This window comes from Trichosurus vulpecula, chromosome 5 (assembly GCF_011100635.1).
Source record: "Trichosurus vulpecula isolate mTriVul1 chromosome 5, mTriVul1.pri, whole genome shotgun sequence".
Classification (NCBI taxonomy): domain Eukaryota; kingdom Metazoa; phylum Chordata; class Mammalia; order Diprotodontia; family Phalangeridae; genus Trichosurus; species Trichosurus vulpecula.
The window spans coordinates 203,850,889-203,877,361 of record NC_050577.1 but is presented as its reverse complement, the minus strand read 5'-3'; the positions used below and the strand labels follow the sequence as shown (position 1 = coordinate 203,877,361).

General features: G+C 36.5%; 2 protein-coding genes across 9 annotated transcripts in view; both read right to left on the bottom strand.

The window, feature by feature from the left end:
* ERC1 (ELKS/RAB6-interacting/CAST family member 1) overlaps positions 1–26,473 on the bottom strand; it is a 404,612-nt gene that overhangs the window by 90,676 nt on the left and 287,463 nt on the right. For 5 of the 8 annotated variants that reach the window (XM_036761852.1, XM_036761851.1, XM_036761853.1 and 2 more), the window contains 2 exons: positions 6,170–6,268; positions 5,119–5,185 (listed from right to left, as the gene is read on the bottom strand). In XM_036761852.1, coding sequence (XP_036617747.1) covers positions 5,159–5,185; positions 6,170–6,268 — 126 coding nt within the window. In that variant the 3' untranslated portion in view covers positions 5,119–5,158. The remainder of the gene's footprint in view (positions 1–5,118; positions 5,186–6,169; positions 6,269–26,473) is intronic. The other 3 variants (XM_036761847.1, XM_036761848.1, XM_036761846.1) reach the window with 1 other exon arrangement.
* LOC118850081 (NEDD4 family-interacting protein 2-like) lies at positions 505–1,236 on the bottom strand. Its single transcript, XM_036759275.1, has one exon. The coding sequence runs from the start codon at positions 1,234–1,236 to the stop codon at positions 505–507; it is 732 nt and encodes a 243-aa protein (XP_036615170.1).

The following is a 26,473-nucleotide window of genomic DNA, read 5'->3' as shown; positions in this document are numbered from 1 at the left end:
TAGGATTCTTCTTGTTTCATGAACTCTACCAAAATATTCCAATTTCACACTAGCTTTGTCTGGATGACCTCTTTGCTAAAGTTATCTCTGACCCATTTTTGAAAACCCAGGGTCAGGTTTTTTTTTTATGATTACCATTCCTTTATAAGATTATCTAGTTATACATATCATAAGGGCATCAACATTCATTTTAGTATAACTGAAAGACTTATTAACAAAAAGCCCTACTGAATTTTTCATCCATCATTTATATCATGTTATTTAATGTCAGGTCTCCCTTTTAACTAAACAAATATGCCAAACAAAGCAAAACGAAAAGCATGTATGTTTAAGACAATTAGCATAACTGAAATTTAAGCATAAACCACCCTGTCATTTATTTTGAGGCCTCTATTTCTTCCATCTTCTATTATTAGTAGTCTTCCACCCCATTAAGTTGGAGAATTACAGTTCATCTGGAGATTTCAGTGGTAGAGGAAACAAATGACTGGTCCAATGGGTCTCTTAATCCGAGAAGATCCATCTTGTTCTAGAGGCAGGGCCCAACCTTTCCGACGTCTTCCTGACTTTAAGGTAACTGTAAAATCCTCTGAAGAAAAGCAGGAGGCCCATCAAAAGAAATATCCACCAAAGCCAGTACTGTCCATTGATGTATCCAGTGAAGTAGTTGGAGAAGGGGATGATGAGGATCCACTTGGTCAAGGAATGGCCGAATCCACAGAGGGCACCGTACCTCCCTGCTATGGAGCTGACGACACCGAAGGACAAGCAAAACCCAACCCAGTTGAAGAGGAAGGCCATGAAAAAGGTCACCAAGAAGATGGCGTCCTGGCACACCCGTAGCTGCTCAGCATCCAAGCCGGTGCAGTGGTCCCCCAAAAATATGGCGTCCTCTGCCTGGATGGGCTCCCCTGAGGGGACGGCGCTGGCGGCAGTACCCGCGGCTCTGGCCCTCTCTGCTTCCTCGTAGGTGGGAAGGAATGTGGCCACACTGTACGGGGGCGGTACTGGCTCGCAGGGGCATTGGGGTTCCGTGGTGGCCTCAGCCTCATCAGGGATCAGGCCGTAGGGTGGAGAGGAAGGGCTCCATTCCCGGAATGCCAGTCCAGGGGCAGGAGGCAAAGTCCTGGGTGCTGGAGGGGGCGGGGGTGGGAACTGCGTAGACGTGGAGGGCTGCTCCACAGTGGGGGATTTCCGGTCATTCTCTTCGTTATGAAGCACATGGTTAAAGTCCATGCTTCCCGGCCCAGGCGGCAAAGGAGGGCACCCTGTTATACCTGTGCTGCCTCGCGCCTCTCTGCGCCCCTTCTGCCTCAAGGGTGCTCTCTCCCAGCTGCGCAGCGCCCCTTCCGCCTCTGTTGATGCTGCCGCGTGATGGGACCCAGGGTCATATTTGTTATGTAGGAGGATTAATAAAGTTTCATTGAAATAACTTGTTTTCTCTAAGCTCAGAACATTATTCCTATATGTTGTTCTCTTCAGTCTTGCTAGTTGACATCTCCCACCCACATTAAGTTCCCTTGGAGACTTAAGAGACTTCTATTACAGTGTTGATAACTGGACTGAATCGGCATGTTGAACACTTAGGAAATTAAAAAAAAAGTAATAAGGAGATACTATGAATAATCCGAACTGTGTAAACGAAAAGTAAATTTAAAAAAAAGCTATCTTAAAAACACTACACAGTCCCTAAAAAATTAGAGTTTAATCTCTCTCTTTACATATGTGTGTGTGTCTGTCTGTCTAACAAAACTACTGTATTTCCCCATGCATAAGACACACCCTTTTCTGAAAAAATTTGGTGTCTAAAAACTGGGTTTATCTTGTCAATGACTGCAGATTTTTTTACTTGCATTTCCCGCTTTTTCAGGCTTGTCTTTGCGCCTGTTTCGCATTTGTTACTGGTATATTAGGTTACATTTTGCCACATTCTGCCCAGAAGTGGCTCAGAAAAGATTTTTATATAGTGCTGAATTCAAGTTAAAAGCAATCCAGTTTGCAAAAGTGAATGGAAATTGTGCTGCTGAACGTAAGAGAAAACAATCCGGGACTGGCTATAGGAAGAAGAAACCCTACTGGAAAAGCCATGGCAGAAGAAGGCCATGAGAAGCAAGAGTGAAGAAACCAACTACAGGAGAAGTTTGTACCTGGGTGAAAAGATCCTGGGATAACATCAAGATTGAGATCATTGTCAAGTCATTTAAGAAGTGTGGCATTTCAAATGCCATAGATGGAACTGAGGATGAGGCAATATATGAAGACAATGATAAGTCATCAAACACAGATGAAGACAAGCTAATGGATGGGAGTTTTGACAGTTATGAGGAGTTGTATGAATTTTATGATGAATAAAACTTGAGTTCAATAACTTTATATAATACATTTTTTTTTCAAATTTTGGGCCCCCAAATTAAGGTGCGTCATATACATGGGGAAATACGGTATTTAAATGCTACACTGTTCTAATAAGCATGCAACCAACTTCCAGATTTTAGTCAGGAGAATATATAAACCAATACTGAATGTTGTATTTTTTGGAAGGCACACACTCTGCTCGAGGGAGTTCTGGTGCTAGTTTGTATAGATACTTTTGTATAACGAAGCTCAAAGAAACAATGTATCAATGGCACTGTCTGTATTTCTAGATCATCTCAATGGGCACCAGCTACAGGTAAGAGGATGTTCAGAGAGCAACAAAAGGAAAAGATTTCTTTATCATGCTTGACTGCATTTTCCTGGGTACAGAACTCAAACTCTGGAACATTCATTACTTTCCTTCTGGCTTCCCACATTTTTGTCTAGTTCTTGTTTCCAGTCATTTTTATTGGTTATTTCTCCCCTTTCTTATCTACTTGCTTAACTTCTTGGTAGTGTTTAAGTCACTACTAACAGTCAATTCTTTTTATTTTTTTAAAATCTTGAATAAAACTCTCCTTTGTAATTCACAGCTTGAGTAGTCAGTGCGACTAAAGGTAGCATAGATGGACTTGGTTGTCTAATGCTATTCAAACAGGGGATGGTATAGAAATCTGTTTGTTATTAATATTCGATCTGTTTAGGTAGAAAAGATTCTATTTAACCGCAAAGAACAGAACTGAGAACAATGGATAAAACCAGAAAAAAAAATCAAAGTTAGACTTGATATTAGGAAATTCTTCCTAATGATTCCGACTGTCCAAAAGTGGAGTGGGCTGTCTCAAAACACGGCAGCTTCCTCCCCACTGGAGCTAGTTAAACAGAAGTTCTATGGCCATTTGGTTGAGTATTTTATAGAGGATATGAGCTGGACTAGATGGCCACTGAGGGTCCCTGAAATTCCGAGATCCTGTAAAGTCCAACATTACTAATTAGCAGAGGGAAAGAGATGGATGAAAGTAGTAGTACTTGGAACAAGACATAAGGCATGATAATTTTTCACATTTAACGCAGTGCTATTCAAAGAATATATAAGAAAAGCATTTATAAAGAGTTTATTATGTGCCAGCAACTGTGGCAAACTAGAGAGTGGTTATCAGAGAAAAGACTGTGTGAGAAATCAAAGGGATGATGAGGTAAAGCATAGGGCAGTTAACTGACATGCTCTTTTCAGGAATAAAGTTAATATGGTGGTACTAATTTAATTACTAAGTCCAGAGCAAGAGGTGGAAAACTGGTAGCGAGGGTGAGGGTGACTGGCCAAATGACTATGGTGGACTTCTGTATGGAATGTCAAGCACAATTTGGTCTGGTGAATTGGGACTGCCCAGATATTGGAAGTTAGTTGAATTAAGAGGATAAATCCTAGGATATTAAAACATTTGATACCAACTCTTGGAAAGGGTAGTCTAGCAGGAATTGACATGTATGGGGTACGCAGCTGATAAATGCCCCTCTGACTAGGTATGCCATGTGGCAGATCCTTCAAGTGAAATATTTTATTTCTACTGATGTCATTTGTTTTTACATTTTGAAAGAAAGACTGATAAACTATATTTAACTTTTCTATTGACCTTGCTGCTTTTTATCATTTGGAAGAAAGTTTCCCCAGTTTTTGCCCCTTCTCAGAAAGCTCTGTGCTATTCCTTGAAGAGTCTGCTTACAGACATCAGTCTTATCATGTTTTTTCATACCTTTTAAGTATAAGTTATTTGGAACTTTCCCTGCAGTATGTACCCATTTCCATCAACTTACCTTATCATCCTTATTTGTGTTTCCTAATGAGTGATGTAATTACTTTAGGCAATTTAACACCAAGGCAAGACATTTCAAAAAGAAATAATTCTAAAACAGTGAGCTCACCAATAAGCTTAGGAAGTGAATCCGATGGAGTATAATATCATTAATGAGTATGAACTTCATAGTCATAATTATTATTTTTGTTACAGAAAAGGATTTCCTAAGGAACCTCCAGGGCATAAGATCAAAGGGAGATACTGCCAAGGTTGTATTAAATTTTGGCCTGGAAATAAAAATTTAGACAGTGTCATGGCAGCTGTTTAACATAGCTGCTGTTCTAGAAAAGGAGAAAAACAGCTCTTTCCATTGATTTTTAGAAAAATCCCTGCTCCCTTTTCCCCAATATTGGCAGTTGCTTGATAATAATTTTTTAAAATGTCCTAGGCGCTAAATTAATGCTTCCCATAATTCAAATGAGTTATCCTAAGTCTGTGGCCTTAAGACATTCAGATATAGATGAAAATGAAATAAGACTTTAGTTGGATATCTTTTTTAAATTTGGGGGCTTTTAAAAAACACTTCATGCATGAATAAATGCTATATACAAAGAATTTGCCCAAAGCCCAAGCCAGACTTATTCCATTTAGAAAATGGTACAGTGTAGGGTCTATTTTTTGCTTTCGATTTTGTGTGAGTCATAATATAATGTTGCCAGGACCCTATGAGGGGCATCCTAAATATGATAATCTATTAAAAAAATCATAGCTGGAAAAAATTAATTATATGCCCTGGAAGTTCTCATCGATAAAAACACACAACAGGAAAAACACCGTCACCCAAACACAAGGATGTCAGAAACACAATACATTCACCATGTGAAAAAAGGGAAATTCATGAATCACACAGAAACAAGTGATTGTGTAAAAAACAACTTTTCTACAATTAAGGAAAACTGGTTCTCACCGTTCTGAACAAAATGGCTGAACTAAGAGCATCTGATTGGCTATGCCCATATACCCTCCTCCTCATCCTATTGGAAGAGAGATGACAAGGGGAATAAGGCCCCAGAGCAGCATGGGAATGAAAAAGAGTTGGTTAGTATTTAAAACATAGACATAAGGATAAAGTAGAAAAGACTGGATTCAAATTTCCTTATTTTTGTCCTTTCCACCTCCCCACCCAATTTTCTGACTCACTGAAAATGGATTTCTCATAAAGTTATAAATTTCACATGATTTGGAATCTAAAAAGACTCCCTCAGAAAGTTACGTCTCTTCTCCATTCATCACTTACAAGACCCTGGAAAAATCCCTTTTCCCCATAAAGAATAGAATTAGATATAGTTGTCTCCATTATAGAGAGAAGTTGAAGGGAATTTCCTTGAGAATGACTCATGCTGGAGGACTCTTCTAAATGAATGGAAGAGACTCCACATTTGAGTTCCTAACCATAGAAGGCACTGAAAAGAGATTTGGAAATCTGCACCAAAGATGGCTCATATTTTAATATGTATTCTGTAGGTAAGTGATTTTCCCATTTCCATTTGTCATCTATGTGGCCCAGGGTATTGTGCGATATCTGTATTTCCATCATGCCAAAGAGATAATTTGTTTTTTTACTTCCTTCTATGCCCTCCACTGAACTCATAAGGAAGCAGTTTCAGTTTGTTTTACTCATAGGACACAGTTCCTTTCATGAGAAAAAGGAGGACAAGTATAAATCCATGCTATGTTTTGGGAGGAGGATAAAGAAGGAACTTTTTAACTTCTTAAGTATAAAAATTCCTAGAACATTTTGTTATTATTCTCAAAACTTCTTAGTAGACATTTTTTAAGGTTCAAAATCAACACATTACCCCACAGAGACTCTGTGCATGAAAATAACTAGGGAATGGTTTTCAGGAAGTTAACGATTCCTTTTCCTAGTATCATTTCAGAATGAAGAATTGACATGCAGAGGTAAATTACAGCCCACATATTTCAGACATCTGAAAGAAAGACAAGAGAAGGAATACCTGGTCTGGGGAGGGTTTGTGGTTGGTTTGGCTGGAATGAGAAGATTTGAAGTGGTCATCCTCATAGTTGTCAGCCATCAACTTCATGCGATTTTGAGTCTAAAAAGACATACAACACTGTTTAGATAAAATTTCTATGGCATGATAAAATGAAACTCAGAAGCTTTTTAAGAATCTCATAGACAATAACATTAAGAGAATAAATTCAGCAAAGGGTTTGTGAATATGTTATATACATAAGACAAATAACAGACACCTAAGTTGGTTAGGGAATTTGATAAGAAATTATTTTATTGAATTTTTTTCCTACATCTTTATGCCTGAATAATTTCCCAACTACTTCCCATGTCTTACAAGAAGAGGAAATAAAATAGTGAGTGACTCTGGATTAAACTCCAAATTAAAGCAGCATAAAAATACTTTTGTGAGATGAGCAAATTTTACAATTTATAATTATTCAATATCGTAAGGAATGAAGATTATTTAGGACAATTTAGATTGAGCAATATTCACTAAAACTGATTAAATTAGATAGTAACATTAGGATGCAACAAGGGAAATATTTTAAGATTTACAGATCTGCACATATTTTTGTACCACCTTTTCCCTATTCTAGTAAGAAATTATCTTAGAGACTAAACATTTTTTTTTCCCCAATGGCATTTTAAATTGTTATAGATCTTGAAATGTTGGACAGGCATCCATCTTCAAGGTTATGTTCTGGGGTGACATTCTGTGACATCTAGGACATTACAGACAATTTTTCTTTTATGTGTGCTCTACATGATACATGAAAGTATATTGCAAAGCAAGTCTTGAAAAAGGGAGGGAAATGGACTTGCCCAGAAAGTTTGTAAAGTGGAAGAAAACATCTGTATTTCATTCATTTGGCTAAGAAAGCTTTCCACATCAATCTAATAAGAATGTGCCAACAACAATATGCTTTTCCCTGTCTTTTTTTAAGAATGTGAAGGAGATTATCTTTGATACCTGGTATTTAAGGAAATTTAAAGGAAGTATTCATGAAGGAAATCTGAATCCATTTTTAAAGAATATAAATACTTCTTATGTATACATATGCAAATCTTAATGGAAATGCTGATCAGAACAGAGACAAAAATAAGTTATTGGATTCATGTAAGAAGATGGAGAGGTTCTCAAAAGATGAGGTAGTGTGGTAGAGTAGAAAGATGGCAGCCATGGGAGTCAGCTTGGGTGAGTCATTTAACCTCTACCAGTTTTAGTATCTGCATCTACAAAATGAGCCAGTTGTACCAGACAGTCTCTAAGGTCCTTTGCAGTGCTAAATCTATGATCTTATGTTCTCCTCTTTCCATTTCTAAAAAGTTGCTCTCAAGCAAAAGCTTGAGAATATTCAAAATGTAATTTTACTGCCATGAGAAACTTCATTGTCCTGGATATTTTGTCACTTGAAACATTAACTGATTCAGATTGATGAGTTACTTGGTATTTTTCAATTCCACAAAAAGAAAGATAATCTCAAAAGTGGTGCCTGGGAAAAAGACCATCAAATATAGAGGAAAGGAAATTCAAATAACACAAGATTATTCTGTACCCATGGGAAAACATACGAGGGAATGGAATAATGTGTTCCAAAGAGCAAGGGAACTCAAGAAGCAGTTCAAGATGACCTACGCTGCAAATCTGAGCCTAATCGCTAATGAAAAAAGATTCGCATTTAATATTTTTAAAAAGAGGCATTCAAAACATTCCTAGATAGGAATCAGACCTAAAGAAATTATCTGTGTCTTAAATACCCCAGACAACAGAAATACAAGAAGGGTAAACAAACAAAGCAACCAAGGATGACAATAGCAACAAAATGATAATGAAGAGACCATTAAGAGTTTTCTCCCCCCCCCCCCCCCCAATATACAAGAGGATACAAGGGTGAAAGTAGAGAAGTCAAATAGAAATGGTGAAGAAACAGGATTAAAACATAATGGGCTAAGTCTCATGACACTGCTTACAGGTGAATCAATGTTTTTTGGAGGACTAGACTGCAAAATGGGAGGGCACCTAAAAGGGGGCAGGGGAGTTTATAAAATAGAGAACAACATGTGATATGCCCTAATAAAGTAAAAGGTTGAAGAAGGGAAGAGAAAATAACTCTTGTAATCTCTCAGTAAGGAAAGAGCCTAAACGAAAATGAGTGAAGAGACAAAGAGGGGGAAAGAAAAAGGGGGTACCACTGATGAATGCAAGTATGGGATAAGAGAGATAATGTATTATAAGGGGATACTGGAGCCTTACAATGAGTATGATTGGCAGGGATTTGATACTGCCATAATATTGCCTCAAGAGAAATCAGCTCAGGGTGGGAGTGAAGAGGGAGGAAACTGACATTCAGAAAAGTAGGAGGGTATAGTCTCAGGGGAGAGATTTTGAGGCAAATAGGAAAAAAAAATTCACAAGTAGAAGACAAAGGTCAATAATGATTTGCACACTAAGAGACATAGGAAGAATACTATCACAGGGTAATATCCTCTCTATCATCTATAAAAACTGGTATTTCCAAGAGTGAAACACAACAGACAAACAGGGGGCTGTGGGAAGATGGACAAGACCATAACAGAAACTGTTTAGAAGGAATAGAGCAGGGAATAAAGTACTAAAACACAAGGGCCATGAGTCAAAGAATAAAAGTGTAGGAGAGACAGAAAGAATGAGGGAAAGAATTTGTTTTTAGAAAAATGTACAGAAAATGAATTAAGAAACTAATAAAAAACAAATTGAAGAGGAGAGTAAGGGAGATTTTTATTTGACTACATAACTGAGAGGGGAAAAAAAAGAGGAAGAATTAAATAACTGGATAAAAGAAATAAAGAAAAGTGAACAAAAGAAACAAAATTCCAAAACCAGTTGTAACATGGGTGGGGTGGTCTTGAGGGTAAGGGGAAAACAGCCAATGGGAAAAGGGCTAGCTTAAAAGAGATTAAGATAAAATAACTGCATATGTTGTATTTATAGTGAAAGAGGGGAAAATTCTAATTTGGAAAAAAAAAACAAAACACAAGATAGTATTATCAAGAAATGGAGGAAAATATTAACCCAACTCTCAAAAATGTGAAGGATTAAATGATGCAATAAAATGAAAGAGAATGACGCAGAGATAGGGTAAGAAAACAAAACCCCATAATCTCTTGCTCACAAGAAACACATAAAAAAGTAAGACATACACAAAGTAAAATAAGCAATTGAAAAAAAATTTGTCATGCATTAGATGAATCAAAAAAAAGCAGGAGTTGCAATCATGCCATCAGATAAAGCAAAAATGCTCAGAATAAAAAAGGATAAACATAAACAAAAATATGAATATTAAACTTATATGCTCTAAATGCTTTAGCACTTAAACTCACAAAGGACACATTAACTGAACCACAAGAATATATACACGGTAATATAATAACGGTAGGAGATTTCAATGTCCCTCTCTTGGTTTTGGATAAGTATAACAGAAAGATGAATAAAAGGACAAATACAGAATTGAATAAAACATTATAGGAAAACCATTTTGGCAGCTAAGTATACGAGAGCAGCAGTTCTTAAACTGAGGGTCACTACCCCATATGGGGCCATGTAACTGAATGTGAAGGTTGTGAAAAATCTGGCAACAGTGAAAGGTTTCTGAATGTGCAATGACCAAAAACTAATTCAAAATCAAACACGCAATGAATCTGAGGTGTTTCTGGCAGCACTTACCTGTGTTGTGTTGTGCAACTTCACCGCAGCCTTGGTTCAAAACACACAATATGCAAACTGTGCACTCCACATGCCGTCATTCCATGCAACACCAACAAAGGCTGCCAGAAACACCTCAGCTCAGATGAGACTACCGTATGTTCTGAATTGCAATATTTTTACTGTACATACAAAATCATTAAATGAATTTTGGCTGGGGATTACAACAGAATTTCCAACAATTTCTGAAATGGCCCTAAATGTACTTCTGCCATTTTGCACTATATATTTATGGGAAGCGGCGTTCTTAGCACTGAGGATTTTAAAATCAAAATATTGATCGACACTGAAAAATGCTGAAGATGCTCTATGTCCTGCAATATGAAATATTCCACCAAGATTTAATTCTTCATATAAAAATAAAACAAGTACTTCCATCTTATTAGTATGCAAATTTGCTTTCATCTTTAATAAATGGTAAAATTATTTGTATACAAAAGAATTGTTTTAAAATAAACTTCTTTATGATTCATTATCAGTATATGTTTCATTTGTATGCCTCTTTTATATAAATATTTACCTGGGGTCGTGTAAAAATTTCTCGGGAGAAAAGGGGTCACAAGTGGAAAAAGTTTAAGAAACCTTGTACTGGAGAGTAGAGAGAAACTTGGCGAAGACCAACTGAAAGGCTATTGCTAATATTCAGAGAATGAGATGATGAGAGCCTGCATCAGAGTAGTGGCTAGGTGAGTTGAGATAAGGGGACATAAAAGAGATGCAAAGGTAAAACTGATAAAGAGTTTGACAACAAACTGGATATCAAAAGTGAAAGGGTGAGAGGTTAAGGATATCACCTAGGTTGTGAGCTTGAGTGACTGGGACAATGGTGGTGCCCTCAACAGTAATAGAGAATTTGTAATAAGGGAGGATTCTTGAAAAAAGATAATGAGCTTTGTTTTGGCCATATTGAATCTGAGAAGTGAAAAAGGTAGGTGGTGATATAGACTTATCTTGAGCTGCTGCTCAAGAAAAAGATTAGAGCTGGATTAAATAAATATATGCACAGAGATGGTAACTGAACCAAAGGGAGATCAGCAAGTGAGATGGTAAAAAGGGAAAAGGAGAGAGCCCAGGATAGAGCCTTAGGGAACATCTGTAGTTAGTGGGGCTGACGAGCATGAAGATCCAAGAAGGGAGACTGAGAAGCAATCGGACATACAGAAGGAGAATCTGAGAGAAGAAGGTGATCAACAGTGTCAAAAGCTGCAGAAAAGTCAATAAAGATTTTAAGAAAAGTGTTTTATAAACTTTAACAGGCCATTAATAATATTAATAAATATTGATCAGGGTAAGCATCCACCAAGGTTTCTTCTGATTCCTTCCGTGCTATAGAAATGTTCAAATTAACACAATAATAATGATACTGCAAGTCATCCCCAAACTGCTAAATGGTCAAAGGATATGAACAGGCAGTTTTCAGAGGAAGAAATTAAAACTATCTATAGTCATATAAAAATGCTCTAAATTACTACTGATTAAAGAAATGCAAATCAAAACAACTCTGAGGGACCACATCACACGATCAGATTGGCTCACATGACAAAACAGGAAAATGATAAATGATGGAGAAGATGTGGGAAAATTGGAACATTACTGCATTGTTAGTGGAGTTGTAAACTGATCCAAACATTCTGGAGAGCAATTTGGAATTGTGCCCAAAGGCAATCGAAGTGTGCACACCCTTTGATCCAGTAATACCACTGCTATGTGTGTATCCCAAAGAGATCATACAAATGGGAAAAGGACACAGATGTACAAAAGTACTTATAGCAACTCTTTCTGTGGTGGCCAAGAATTAGAAATTGAGAGGATGCCCATCAACTGAAGAATGGCTGAACAAGTTGTGCTATATAAATGTAATGGAATATTATTGTGCTATAAGAAAAGATGAGTAGGTGGACTTCATAAAAACCTGGAAAGACTTACATGAACTGATGCTGAGTGAAGTGAGCAGAACCAGGAGAACATTGTACACACTACCAGCAACATTGTGCAACGACAAACTTTGATAGACTTACTTTTTCTTAGTAATGCAAGGATTTAAGACAATTCCAAAAGACTCACGGTGGAAAATGCTATCCACATCCAGAAAAAGACTATGGAGTCTGAATGCAGATCAAAGCATACTATTTGTGCTTTTTTTGTTTGTTTGTTTCTTCTTTCTTGTGGTTCCTCCTATTGGTTCTAATTTTTCTTTACAACATGACTAATGTGAAAATATGTTTAAAGTGAATGTTTATGTAGAACCTATATCAGATTCTGTGCTGTCTTAGGGGGAAGGGAGGGAGGGAGGGGAAAATTTGGAACTCAAAATCTTACAGAAGTGAATGTTGAAAACTAAAAACGAATAAATTGATAATGATCCTGACTTGCTTATCTTCATCAAGAATTTCCTTATAACCTTTAACAATTCCATAATGACTTTAATGGAGCTCCTTTATATCTACACTGAGGATTAATAAAGCTTATTTAAGATAGTAAGCAGAACCAGAAATTTTAGGATTCAGATTTCTTTTTGGAAAAGTGAAAAAAAAAAAAAAAGCACACACAGTTGTCCCTTGACATTTGCAGGGGTTGGGGTGCAGGATGCCCGTGAAAAACCACAAATGATAAGGCCCCACACCAAGGCTTTTAATAATTCTGTTCATACTTAGTTAACACACAAATCAAGTAAAACAACAGTACATCCATAAAAAAGTTTCAGTTTCTATGTGAGGGAGATTAATATCTCACATACTAAGCAGAATCTTACAGATTCAAGTGTAGCTGCAGCAACTGCTTCACCTAGGATTTCCTTCTCCTAGCGAAAGTGCAAGATATGGAGAAAATCACGTGACTGACTCTGAAGGTAGAGAGACAAAGAGGAGGTGTTCCCAAAGAGAGTGTGTAGCCTAGCGTTCTTTAGTACACTGGACTTTTGACAAAAGTTAACTGCTTATAATAAACTTATGGATGTATACATAAGGTAGTAAATGACAGAACAGATTAATACTACACAGTATTTATGCATTTAAGACTTACTAAAAAGTTTTCAGGTTTCTTTACCCACACACGTCATGTGTGGTTTCTACAGTATGCTGCAAATGTCCAAAAAAATTCCAATTTAATTATCAGTGGTCAACCCGCAAAAAACCAACACCGTGAATGTCAAGGGATGACTATACTGTAATACTTTCTAGAAACTTAACTAAGACTAGAATGAATACAAGTACCACATTCTAACAAATTTTAAAGGCATTTTTTATATGTCAGAAAAGAATGAACACATATGGATCCTACAACTTAGTTTCTAGTGACAATATTATATTATCCACAGGATCGAAGTCCATTAAAAGAATATTAATAATAATAACTAGCATTTATATAGCATTGTAAGGTTTGCAAAGCACTTTACATGTTTTCTCAATTGATTACAGTTGATAACAGCTTTTAATCATCATTTATTTTATAAACCAATATATACTCATTTAGCTTTATGTGAAAAGGTCACAATTGCCTGGTCTTTCTGTCATTTATTTAAGACAACTGAATAGTAATTTTTTTTATCACTATCATCATCAATTACAGAGGCAGCAAGATAAATACAATGACTACATTTGAGGTTAAGATATTTATCCTAAAGAGAATATGCTACTTGTGCAAAGCTAACTTTAGCTATCATGGAGATCTGGCACTTCCTTATAACATCACAGGTAGATGTACATGCTATAACAACTCTAAACTTCAGAGGAGAGCAGTTCTTAATTTGTTGTTCTCTTTAACTATGTATCAAACTTGAAGACATATTCAGAATTTATAAACAACATTTTTATTCAAGAGTTCTTATTCTACTCTACTTGAAGGCTTGTTATTTTTGGCGAAACCACTTGACCTAATGGGCAGAATCCCCTATTTAACAAATCCAACATGGTTTGTTTTGGAATTTAGGTACAAATACTGAATGCCAGAGGTACAAAATAATTTTTAAGTGAGATCATGAACTTAGGATTCTTAGGAATTAAATATCTAGAAAGGTTTATTCCTTTGGCTTTCTTGCTAACGTGACTTTCCTATATTCATTTGACTTGAAGTTCACCAAAACAGACTGAGGTACAGGCTTCATTTCAGATCACAACCACAACTACTACATCATCCTGTCTACCCTTCTTACAAATTTGAAACAACTCCTTCCCAGAATGAATTTAATAATCTTTGCAAGCTCTACCTATTTTCCAAGAAAATGCAAAAATTTATGGCATGAATAAACCAGAAAATGTGGGGTCATGTTTGCTGCATCCAATGTGACAACATTGCTCTAAATCACTAAAAGACATAAAGAGATTTTAAACAGAAGGACATGAGATAAAATGTCAGGCTAAAATTCCTCTACACCTCAGAGAAGAAAGTTGTCTTACTTATGACTTCATCTGGAGAGAAGAGTTTTATGCAAAAATGTTATTTTCAAGGACTGTCACAATGAATTTCAGCTACAATTCTCCTCCTCTGCTAAGGTTCCCCCGAGAAACCTTAAATTTTGGTATTCCTCACTTAAAAATATTTATTTATTTTTAGTTTACAACATTCAGTTCAACAAGTTCCCCCCATCCCCAAGACAGCATTCAATCTGATACAGACTCTACATATAAATTTATATTAAGCATATTTTCATTTTAGTCATGTTGTAAAAGAAGAATTATAACCAATGGAATGAACCATGAGAAAGAAGAAATAAAATAAAACAAAAAAGAGGGCAAATAGTATGCTTTGGTCTGCATTCAGACTCTGTAATTCTTTCTTTCCATCATGAGCCTTTTGGAGTGGTCTTAGAACATTGCATTGCTGAGAAGAGCCAAGTCTTATCAAAGTTAGTCATCACACAATGTGGCTATAACTCTGTACAATGTTCTCCTGGTTCTACTCCATCCACTCAGCATTAGTTCATATAGGTCTTTCCAGGTTTTTCTGAAGTCCACCTGCTCATCATTTCTTAAAGCACAGTAGGATTCCATTACATTCATAATACCACAACTTGTTCAGTCATTTCCCAATTGATGGGCATCCTCTTAATTTCCAATTCTTGGCCACCACAAAAAAGCTGTCATAAATATTTTTGTACATGTGTGTCCTGTTCCCATTTGTATGATCTCTTTGGGATACAGGCCTAGAAGTCGTACTGGTCAAAGGGTATGCACATTTTTATAGCCCTTTGGGCATAGTTCCAAATTGTTCTCCAGAATGGTTGGATCAGTTTATAACTCCACCAACAATGTATAAGTGTTCCAATTTTCCCACACCTTCTCCAGTATTTATCATTTTCCTGTTTTGTCATGTGAACCAACCTGATAGGTATGATATGGTACCTCAGAGTTGTTTTGATTTGCATTTCTCTAATCAATAGTGATTTATAGCACAATAGTATTCCATTACACTCATATACTACAACTTGTTTAGCTATTCCCAAATTGATGGGCATCCTCTTAATTTTCAATTCTTTGCTACCACAAAAAGAGCTGCTATAAATATTTTTGTACATACTGGTCCATTTCCCACTTGGGTGATCTCTTTGGGATACAGCCCTAGAAGTAGTATTGCTTGGGTCAAAGGGTATACATATTTTTATAACCCTTTGGGCATGCTTCCAAATTGCTTTCCAGAATGGCTGGATCAGTTTACAACTCCACTAACAATGTAACAGTGTTTCTATTTTCCCACATCTTCTCCAGCATTAATCATTTTTCTGTTTTGTCATGTGAGCCAATCTGATAGGACAGATGTGGTAGCTAAGAGTTGTTTTGATTTCCATTTCTCTAATCGATAGTGATTTAGAGCATTTTTTCATATGCCTTAGATATCTTTAATTTCTTCCTCTGAAAACTTCCTGTTCATATCCTTTGACTATTTCTCAATTGGGAAATGACTTGTATTACTATAAATTTGACTCAGTTCCCTGTATATTTTGGAGATGAAGCCTTTATCTGAGACACTGGTTGCAAAATTTTTTTCCCAGTTTTCTGCTTTCCTCCTAATCTTGGTTGCATTGGCTTTGTTTGTACAAAACCTTTTCAATTTAAGGTAACTGAAACAATCCATTTTGTATTTCATAATAGTCTCTATCTCTTGTTTGGTCATAAATTCTTCCATTCTCCATAAATCTGATAGGTAAACTATTCCTTGCTCCCCTAATTTGCTTATAGTATCAACGTTTATACCTAGATTGTGTACCCATTTGGACTTAGAATAAAGATATTGGTTTATGCTCAGTTTCTGCCATACTTGTTTCCAGTTTTCCGAGCAGTTTTGTTCAAGTAGTGAGTTCTTATCCCAGAAGCTGTAGTCTTGGGTTTATCAAACAGTAGATTACTATAGTCATTGACTACTGTGTCTTGTGTACCTAACCAAGTCCACTGATCCACCACTCTATTTCTCAGGCAGTATCAAGTAGTTTTTGATGATTGCTGCTTTATAATACAATTTAAGATCTTGTATGGCTAGGCCACCTTCCTACCATTTCTTTTCATTAATTCCCATGATATTTTGGACCTTTTATTCTCCCAGATGAATTTTATTATTTTTCTAGCTCTATAAAATATTTTTTGGTAGTTTGATTGTTATGGCACTGAATAAGTAAATTAATTTAGATAGAATTATCATTTTTTATTTTATTAGCTCAGTCTACCCATCAGCAACTGATGTTTTTCCAATTATTTAGATCTGTGTGAAGTGTTTTGTGTGAAGTGTTTTGTAATTGTGTTCATACAGTTCTTGGGTTTGTTTTGGCAGGTAGACTCTCAAATATTTTGAAATATTTACAGTAACTTTAAATGGAAGTTCTCTTTCTATCTCTTGCTGTTGGATTTTGTTAGTAATTTATATAAATGTGGATGCTTTATGTGGGTTTATTTTATATCTTGGAATTTTGATAAAGTTGCTTATTATTACAAGTAGTTTTTTACTTGATTCTCTAAGTATATCATCACATAATTGGCAAAGAGTGATAACTTACTTTTTTCTTTGACTATTCTAATTCCTTCAATTTCTTATTCTTCTTTTATTGCTAAAATTAACATTTCTAGTACCACACTGAATAACAGTAGTGATAATGGACATCCTTGTTTCACCCCTGATCTTACAGGAAATGCTTCTAGCTTATCCACATTACATATAATGTTTGCTGATGGTTTTAGGTAGAAGCTGCTCATCATTTTAAGGAAGGCTCCATTTATTCCTATGTTCTCTAGTGTTTCTAATAGGAATGGGTGTTCTAATTTGTCAAAAGCTTTTTCTGCATGTATTGAGAAAATCATATAGTTGGTTGGTTTTATTGTTGATAGATCAGTTATGCTGATAGTTTTCCTAATATTGAACCAGCCCTGTATTCCTGGTATAAATCCTACCTGATCAAAATGTATTATTCTTGTGATAACTTGCTATAATCTTTTTGCTACTATTTTATTTAAAATTTTTGCAACTATATACATTAGAGACATTGGTCTATAATTTTCTCTCTCTGTTTTGATTCTTCTGAGTTTAGGTATCAGTACCATATTTGTATCATAAAAAGAATTTGGTAGGACTCCTTCATGAATATTCCTCATTTTTAAAAGGTTCAGGAATTTCTCTTTCAGTGAAAAAGTAAATTTTTCCTTTCCCTTTTTAAACTGAAGTTAAATATTTAGGCAGTAAAAAAGTTATCAGAATTCTCACCTGTTCTGATCACAGAAGTCTCTAATTATGTGAGACAAAGAGCTAATAAAGCTAACTAATAAGGATGAATCTCAAGAAGGTTTAAAAGACAAAGAAATAAAAACTCAAGTGAGTCCTTGGGGGATAACTTGACTTTTTGCTTCTCATCTTCAGCCTTAGCAAAGATACTGGAGTGGTTTCCTATTTCCTTCCCTAATTCATTTTATAGATGGGGAAACTGAGGTAAATGGGTTGAGTGACTTGCCCAGGGTCACACAGCTAGTAAGTGTCTAAGGCCAGATTGAACTAAGGAAGTTGAGTCTTCCTGATTCCAGGCCCAGCATTCTATCCACTGCATCATGTAGCTGCCCAAGTATGGCAGTATCATAAGCCTATTTTGAAGAATATTTCAGCACGTGAGGTATCTATCCTTCAGATCAACCTTGTTTTAAATAAAAATGTGGTATCTTTTGTATCTGTTAAAAATGGATTCTATGTAGTTGTTAATAATATAGTTGATGTATGTAATAATCACAACTCATCTTTAGTGGTTGTTTTATTATATAAACCGTTACTTAAAATTTTACTAAACACATCAACTAATAATAATTTAATTGCTTTTACTGAAGGAATTAGGATTGATACCATTTTTGGTCAAGTTAAATATTCAGGAAAGTTCTTTAAAAATGAGTCTAGTGGGCTGATCCTTAAGAAAAATGGAATTGGGTTAAAAAAGGAGGAGAGCTATAGCAACAGAATGGCTGAGCTCTTACATGACTACTTGAGGAAGGAAGATAAAACTGGACCATATTAAGTAATAATCAAGAAATCAAAGGAGAAAAGACAACCTAGGTCAATCCCGCTTCATTCCCCTCCTGGGCTATGTTTTTAACTATCTGGATTTAACCTTGCCCCAGCACCTCCTGCCACACAATTTTTCGGCTCTCTTTCAATGTGCTGTCCTTTCTAATAAAAGTATGACCTACTAATGTTGGTGAATATGAAGCTGGCATCTCAAACAATAGGCAGATGAGTAAGGATAGCCTTCTGGCCTACACACTAGGTATGAAATAACTGACTACTGGTGACAATAAAATGGATTCCACTAAGGCCCCCTATTGACAGAAGAGATATGAGGAAATTGTCAAGGAAATTAGTACTTATATTAAGAAAACCGACTGAAATCCCAGCATAGTAGCATTTGTTCCAATTTCAGGTTGGAATAGTGACACCATGCTGAAGTCAAGCACTAGTATGCCTCCAAGACGTCCACAAGATTGGTGGTTTTGGCACTGTATCTGTTGGCCACGTGAAGACTAGTATTCTAAAACCAGGCATGGTGGTGACCTTTGCACCAGTTAATATTATAACTGAAATAAAGAGCATAATACTATATTCCAATGGTAAAACATAAGAGGCTTACAAACAAGAATAATTTACCTGCCGAAAATAAATATAATATTTATTGGAAAAAACTGAGCTTTAATGAGACAGAGGACTTCTAAACATTTCTGTTAAAAAGAAAAAAAACTGGGGGTAGAGCCAAGATGGCAGCATGAAACACGGCCTCGCTTGAGCTCTCCCCAAAATCCCTCCAAACACCTGTAAAAATACCTCTAAACAAATTCTAGCACTACAGAACCCACGAAATGATGGAGTGAAACAAGTTTCCAGCTTAAGATGGTCTGGATGATTGCTGGGAAGGGTCTATCACACTGTGTGGGGAGTGGAGAGCAGCCTAGCTTGGGTAGTGCCAGAAGAGACCAAGTCAGAGTAGACTGGGCAAAGCAGGCCTCAGGGCACTGAATCACTGGCAGCTGTAGCAGTTTCCAGACTTCTCAACCCATAAACACCAAAGACAACTTAGCAGGTCAGTGGGAAAACTGTTGGACCTGGGTGAGAGACGTGTGTGGTCAGGCCCCAGCCCCGGGGTGGTGGAGGTGGCTGTGCAGCTGCTTCCAGAGCTTGAGGCCCACAGACTTTGGGGGGAAATCAAGTGGCTGATCAGAGCGGGAGTGCAGGGATCTCTTTGCTGAAGCTGAGGCAGTGTTCTCTTGCTATGCCCTGCTTGGATCTGGATCACAGTCCTGGCTGGCGGTCTTTAGGGGAGGAGGAGTGCTGGTGTGGCAAAGCTTGTGGTGGCTGTGGAGAGGGAGTCTTCCTGGTAGCTAAACGGCAGAAAGGAGGGCTTGCATTCACAGACCACAGCACAGGCCAGGAGAGTATGATACCCACCTCTGAATAGAAGTAGCTCTGAAAACAGCAACGCAAAACCCTTGAAGCTTGGGACGGAGCACTCTCCACTCTGGAAGCAGTCATACTCTTGACAAAGAGCTCAAAGGTCAAGCAATTGACTGAGAAAATGAGCAGGCAGCATAAAAGGACTCAGACTATAGAATTTTTATTTGGTGACAAAGAAGATCAAAATATACAGCCAGAAGAAGTCAACAAAGTCAAAGAGCCTACATCAAAAGCTTCCAAGAAAAATATGAATTGGTCTCAGGCCACGGAAGAGCTCAAAAAGGATTTGGAAAAGTAAGTAAGAGAAGTAGGGGAAAAATTAGGAAGAGAAATGAAAGTGATGCAAGAAAATCATAAAAAATAAGTCAATGACTTGCTAAAGGAGACCCCAAAAAAATACTGAAGAAAATAACACCTTAAAAAATAGACTAACCCAAATGGCAAAAAAGCTCCAAAAAGCCAATGTGGAGAAGAATGCCTTAAAAGGCAGAATTAGCCAAATGGAAAATGAGGTCCAAAAGACCACTGAAGAAAACGCCACCTTAAAAATTAGATTGGAGCAAGTGGAAGCTAGTGACTTTATGAGAAATCAAGACAGAACCAAAAGAAGGAAAAAAAGGAAGACAACGTGAAATATCTCACTGGGAAAGCCACTGACCTGGAGAATAGATCCAGGAGAGATAATTTAAAAATTATTGCACTACCTGAAAGCCATGATCAAAAAAAGAGCCTAGACATCACCTTTCAAGAAATTATCAAGGAAAGCTGCCCTGATATTCTAGAACCAGAGGATAAAATAGAAATTGAAACAATCCACTGATCACCTCCTGAAAGAGATCCCAAAAGGAAAACTGCCAGGAATATTATAGCCAAATTTCGGAGCTCCCAGGTCAAGGAGAAACTATTGCAAGCAGCCAGAAAGAAACAATTTGAGTATTGTGGAAATACAATCGGGGTAACACAAGATCTAGCAGCTTCTACATTAAGGGATCAAAGGGCTTGGAATATGATATTCTGGAGGTCAAAGGAGCTAGGATTAAAACCAAGAATCACCTTCCCAGCAAAACTGAGTATAATACAGGGCAAAATATGGACTTTCAATAAAATAGTGGACTTTCAAGCTTTCTCAGTGAAAAGACCAGAGCTGAATAGAAAACTGGACTTTCAAATACAAGAATCAAGAGAAGCATTGAAAGGTAAACAGGAAAGAGACACCATAAGGGACTTCCTAAGTTGAACTGTTTTGTCTACATTCCCACACAGAAAGATGATATTTGTAACTCATGAGACCTTTCTCAGTATTCAGGTAGTGGAAGGGAATATACATATATATAGACAGAGGGGCATAGGGTGAGCTGAATATGAAGGGAAAATATCTAAAAAAAATAAAATTTAGGGGTGAGAGCGGAATATATGGGGAGGAGAAAGGGAGAGACAGAATGAGGTAAATTATCTCACACAACAGTGGCAAGAAAAAGCAGTTCTGTTGGAAGGGAAGAGGGGGCAGGTGAGGGGGAATGAGTAAATCTTGCTCTCATCAGATTTGGCTTAAGGAGGAAATAACATACACACTCAATTGGGTATCTTACCCTATCGGAAAGTAGATGGGAAGGAGATGGGGGGGGGGGGATGATAGAAGGGAGGGAAGATTCGGGGAGGAGGTAGTCAAAAGCAAACACTTTTGAAAAGGGACAGGGTCAAAGGAGAAAATTAAATAAAGGGGGACAGGATAGGATGGAGGGAAATATAGTTAGTCTTTCACAACATGACTATTATGGAAGTGTTTCACGTAACAATACATGTATAACCTATATCGAATTGCTTACCTTCTCAAGGAGGGTGAGTGGGGAGGGAAGATGGGAGAGAATTTGGAACTGAAAGTTCTAAAAACAAATATTCAAAAAAAATTGTTTTTACATGCAACTGGGAAATAAGATATACAGGAAATGGGGTACAGAAATCTATTTTGCCCTATAAGAAAGGGGGAAAGGGATTGGGGTAGAGGGGAGTGGGGTGATAGAAGGGAGTGCAGATTGGAGAAAGGGGCAGTCAGAATACATGCTATCTTGGGGTGGGGGTGGGGGTGGGGTAGAGAAGGGGAGAAAATTTGTAACTCAAAATCTTGTGGAAATGAATGGTGAAAACTAAAAATATATTTAAAAGAAACCCCGGAGATGATGAGAAACTGAAATCTAGGTACATGAAAACAAAGAAACCAAGAAAGGTAAATACGTCTAAGCAATTGAAAAGGACTATATGATGTGAAAGGGCTTGTATTCTAAGAGAGAGAGAATATCTCCTCATAATCTGAATGTTATGAGCAGTCATAAAGGGAGTTAAATACGAAAGAGGACCTGGATTAATTTTTTTTAATGGTTTGAGTTTATTTTTCAAAAAAGGGAGGGAAAAAGAAATTCACTAGGGAAGAAAGGAGGAGAAAAGATGCTAGAATTTGCTTTTTCATATAATCAAGGAGGTACATGAACCTGGAAAATGGTTTAGAGGTAGTTGTGGTCACAAAAACTTCACATATCTAAACAGAAAAAAGGGTTTATTTAAATAAAATCTGGAGCAGAAATACATTAAACTCAAAAGGGAAACAGTCACAAGTTGGGAGAAGTGAAAGAGAGCATTAAGGAGGAAGGTTTAATTATAAGCAAAACTAGGTCCAAATTTGGAGGACAGAACATGAAAGCAGGAGTTTGAAAAAAAAAAAGGCAAAAATCCCATCTTTAGCAACTTGGAGAGGGGAAGAAAAAAAGACCGTGGAATGGAGGCATAACACATTCATTATGGATCTTTAGTGTTTAGCACCTTCCTCTCTCATCACTCTCTTCTTTATGAAAAAGTGGATAGAGACAAAGAGAGAAATAAGGAGAAGATAAGATAGAAGTAAATAAACATTATCGATTATAACTGTGAACATAAATGAGATGAGTTCACCCAGTAAAACAGAGGAGGAGAAAAGAATGAACTAGAAAGCAGAGTCCAAGAATATTTTGTTTAAAAGAAATGTCTGTGAACTCTTAAGGGGGTAAAATGAGGGCTTCAACAGGCTCTAAATTTATGATCCTATTCAGGAAATCAGTCTACTTCTTTCCCTTTGGCTCCAAGCATCAAAGGGTCTAGATCAAAATCTATTATATTTTTGAGGTGAACGTGGAATAACAATAATCATCTCATGCAAGACAGTAAAAACAGACACGATTAAAAGATAAACAGGGATACTACGTTATGCTTAAAGGCATTGTAGATAAGGTGTTAATATAAATATTATATATGTTGTGGATGGAATAACATCTAAATACTTAGAGGAAAAGTCAATTGTATTCAGGCATAAAAACTTCACAAATAAATGCAAAATGAGCAGAAATAATGAGGTCATCCTTTGCTAACCACAACACAATACAAATTACATCCAATAAAAGGATTTTATTAAAAATTATTTGGACAATAACAATCCTAAGAATATTCTTAAAGAACAAATCATTCTGAAAATACGTAATTTCAGAAAAGAAAATTATAACAATGAGACAATATACTAAGACTTTGGGATGCAGACAAAGCAATTCATAGGGAAAATTTTATATCTATAACACTTTCACCAATAAAAAAAGAAAGAAAAGATTAACTGGACATGTAATTTTTTTAAAGCAACAAATAAAAAACCCCATTAAACACAAAACTAAAAATTCTGAAAATAAAAAAAATTAAATAGGATAGGAATACAGAACTTTCTTTCATATGAGAAAAAGTATTTAGCTTGGTATGGTGGAACACACCCTCAATTCCTGCTACTTGCACAGCTTTAAAATCAACTACTTGGGGAGGCTGACACTGGTGGATTGTCTGAGTTCAAAAATCTTGGGCTGTACTACGGAATATCTTAGGTTTGGCACTAATAAAGTGAATTACCAGGAAAGAAGAATCACTGGGCTGCCAACAAAGAGGTAAACTAACCCAGATTGGAAAAATGGGGCAGGTTAATACTTTCTTAACAATCAGGAGTAGGATTGCATTCATGAAGGGCCATTTTATTTCTAGTCTGAGAGTTATAGAGACCTAGTTAAAAAAAAATAACACAACAGTATCTACTTAACACCAAGAGCCCCCATTATGTGTAGCAGACAGACAATGAGACCTTTCCATTAAGATCAAGAGTAAAAGAAGGAAATCCATTAATACTACTGCTCTTTGATATTATTCTAAAAATGTTACCGATAGTAATAAGAAAAAGAAATAGAGAAGAAACAAAATTATTGCTTTTTGCAGATAATATGGTCTCCTTGTTAGAGAACCCTAGTGAATCAACTAAAAAAACTAATTGAAACAATTCAGAGCTTCAGCAAAGTAGCAGCATATAAAATAAATTCATACAAATCATAAGCCTTTCCATATGTGACCAACAAAACTCAGCAGCAAGAGACAGAAAGAGAAATTCCTAACTACTAAATTTAGAGATCACCTACCAATGCACACATAGAAAATATATGAATACAACTACAAAACACTTTTTACAGAAATACACACCTAAATAAGCACAGAAATGTTAACTGTTCATGGCAAGGCCATGTCAATGAAATAAAAATGACAATTATACCTAAATTAATTTATTTACTCAAAGCCACAGTAACTAAAGGATTTTACCTTAAAGAATAAGAAGCAGTTCTAGATCTCAAACTATATCACAAAGCAGAAATCATCAAAACTATTTAGCATTGGTTAAAAAATAGAAAAAATAGAAAAGTTGATCAGTGGAACAGTTTAGGAATGTAATACACTAATTTTTGTTGTTGTTTAGTCATTTCAGTTATATCTGATTCTGTTCCCCCTTTTGGGGAAGTTTTCTTGGCCGAGATACTAAAGTGGTTTCCCATTTCCTTTTCAAGATATTTTTTATAGATGAGGAAACTGAGGCAAATAGGGTTAAGTGACATGCCCAAGGTCACACAACTAGTAAGTACCTGAGGCCAGATTTGAATTTAAAAAGATGATTCCAGGCCAGGCACTCTATCCGCCTATATTCATTTGTTTGAAGTAGCTCAATAAAGGTTATATGAGAGAGGCTATAACTTCAATGATAAGAACAAGGTAGGCGAGGTGATTTGCAAACCTGTCTTTTTCTATTTCATCTATACTTAACAGGATCCATAGTCCAAAGCCAAAACATATAAGAAGCAATGATATAAATCATGAAATCCTGATAGAGAAAGAAGGAAAAGCTGAATTAGAGGAGTTCAGACACAGAAGAAGGAAACATAAACTGATTTATTTGCATCTAGAAGACTGGAGAGAGACTGGGTAAACCCAATCAAAACTTTATAAATTCCCCGGGGCATCCTAAAAGTCAACAGTATGACAATAGGAGGGATGAGTCAAATCTGATGCTAGGTAAAGAGGAGAGGAAGAATTATATAAAAACTCTGAAGAATTACTCTCAACTATCTGGAATTGAAAGACAGAAGAGAGGGACAAAGGAAAACTGAGCTGATTCTGTTTCTCAACCTCAGGACTTCAATTATTACAATCAAGAAGAATTCATCTGAACTTAATCTATTTCTCTGTAGGACCCAGAAGAGATTTGAGATACCAAAGAAGAGGACTTTTGTTTTATCTTGACACAAAAATTTCTGCTTCCATAAAGAATACATGTCTAAAAAGTGTTGCAAATAATACGTACATTTGTTTTCTCCCTTCCTTTTCCTCTCCCTTCCCCATCACTAGAATTAGCAATTAATAGGAGGCTCAGTGACTTGTCCAATATTACATTAGTTACTGACGGAACTAGGATAAGAACACATTTCCTCTGGAAACATATATCAAGTTGTCAGTAAACTACAATTTTTTTCTTTTTTTTTAAAATTTAATTTTTTTAATATATTTAGTTTTCAGCATTGATTTTCACAAGTTTGAATTACAAAATTTCTCCCCATTTCTACCCTGCTGCCCACTTCAAAATGGTGTATATTCTGGTTGCCCCATTCCCCAGTCAGTCCTCCCTTCTGTCACCCCACTCCCCTCCCATTCCCCCACTCCCCTACCATCTCCTTTTCACTTCCTATCTTGTAGAGCAAGATAAATTTCTACACCCCATTGCCTGTGTATCTTATTTCCTAGTTGCACGCAAAAACTATTTTTGTTTATTTTTGAACATGTCTTTAAAACTTTGAGTTCCAAATTCTCTCCCCTCTTCCCTCCCCACCTACCTTCCCTAAGAAGGCAAGTAATTCAACATAGGCCACATGTGTATCATTATGTAATACCCTTCCACAATACTCATGTTGTGAAAGACTAACCATATTTTGCTCCTTCCTAACCTATCCCCCTTTATTGAATTTTCTTCCTTGACCCTGTCCCTTTTCAAAAGTGTTTGTTTTTGATTACCTCCTCCCCCTATCTGCCCTCCCTTCTATCGTCCTCCCTTTTTTGTCTTCTTCCTTCTTTCCCGTGGGTAAGATACCCAATTGAGTGTGTATGGTATTCCCTCCTCAGGTCAAATCCGATGAGAGCAATATTCACTCATTCTCCCTCACCTGCCCCCTCTTCCCTTCCTACAGAACTGCTTTTTCTTGCCACTTTTATGCGAGATAATATACCCCATTCTATCTCTCCCTTTCTCGCTCTCTCAATATATTCCTC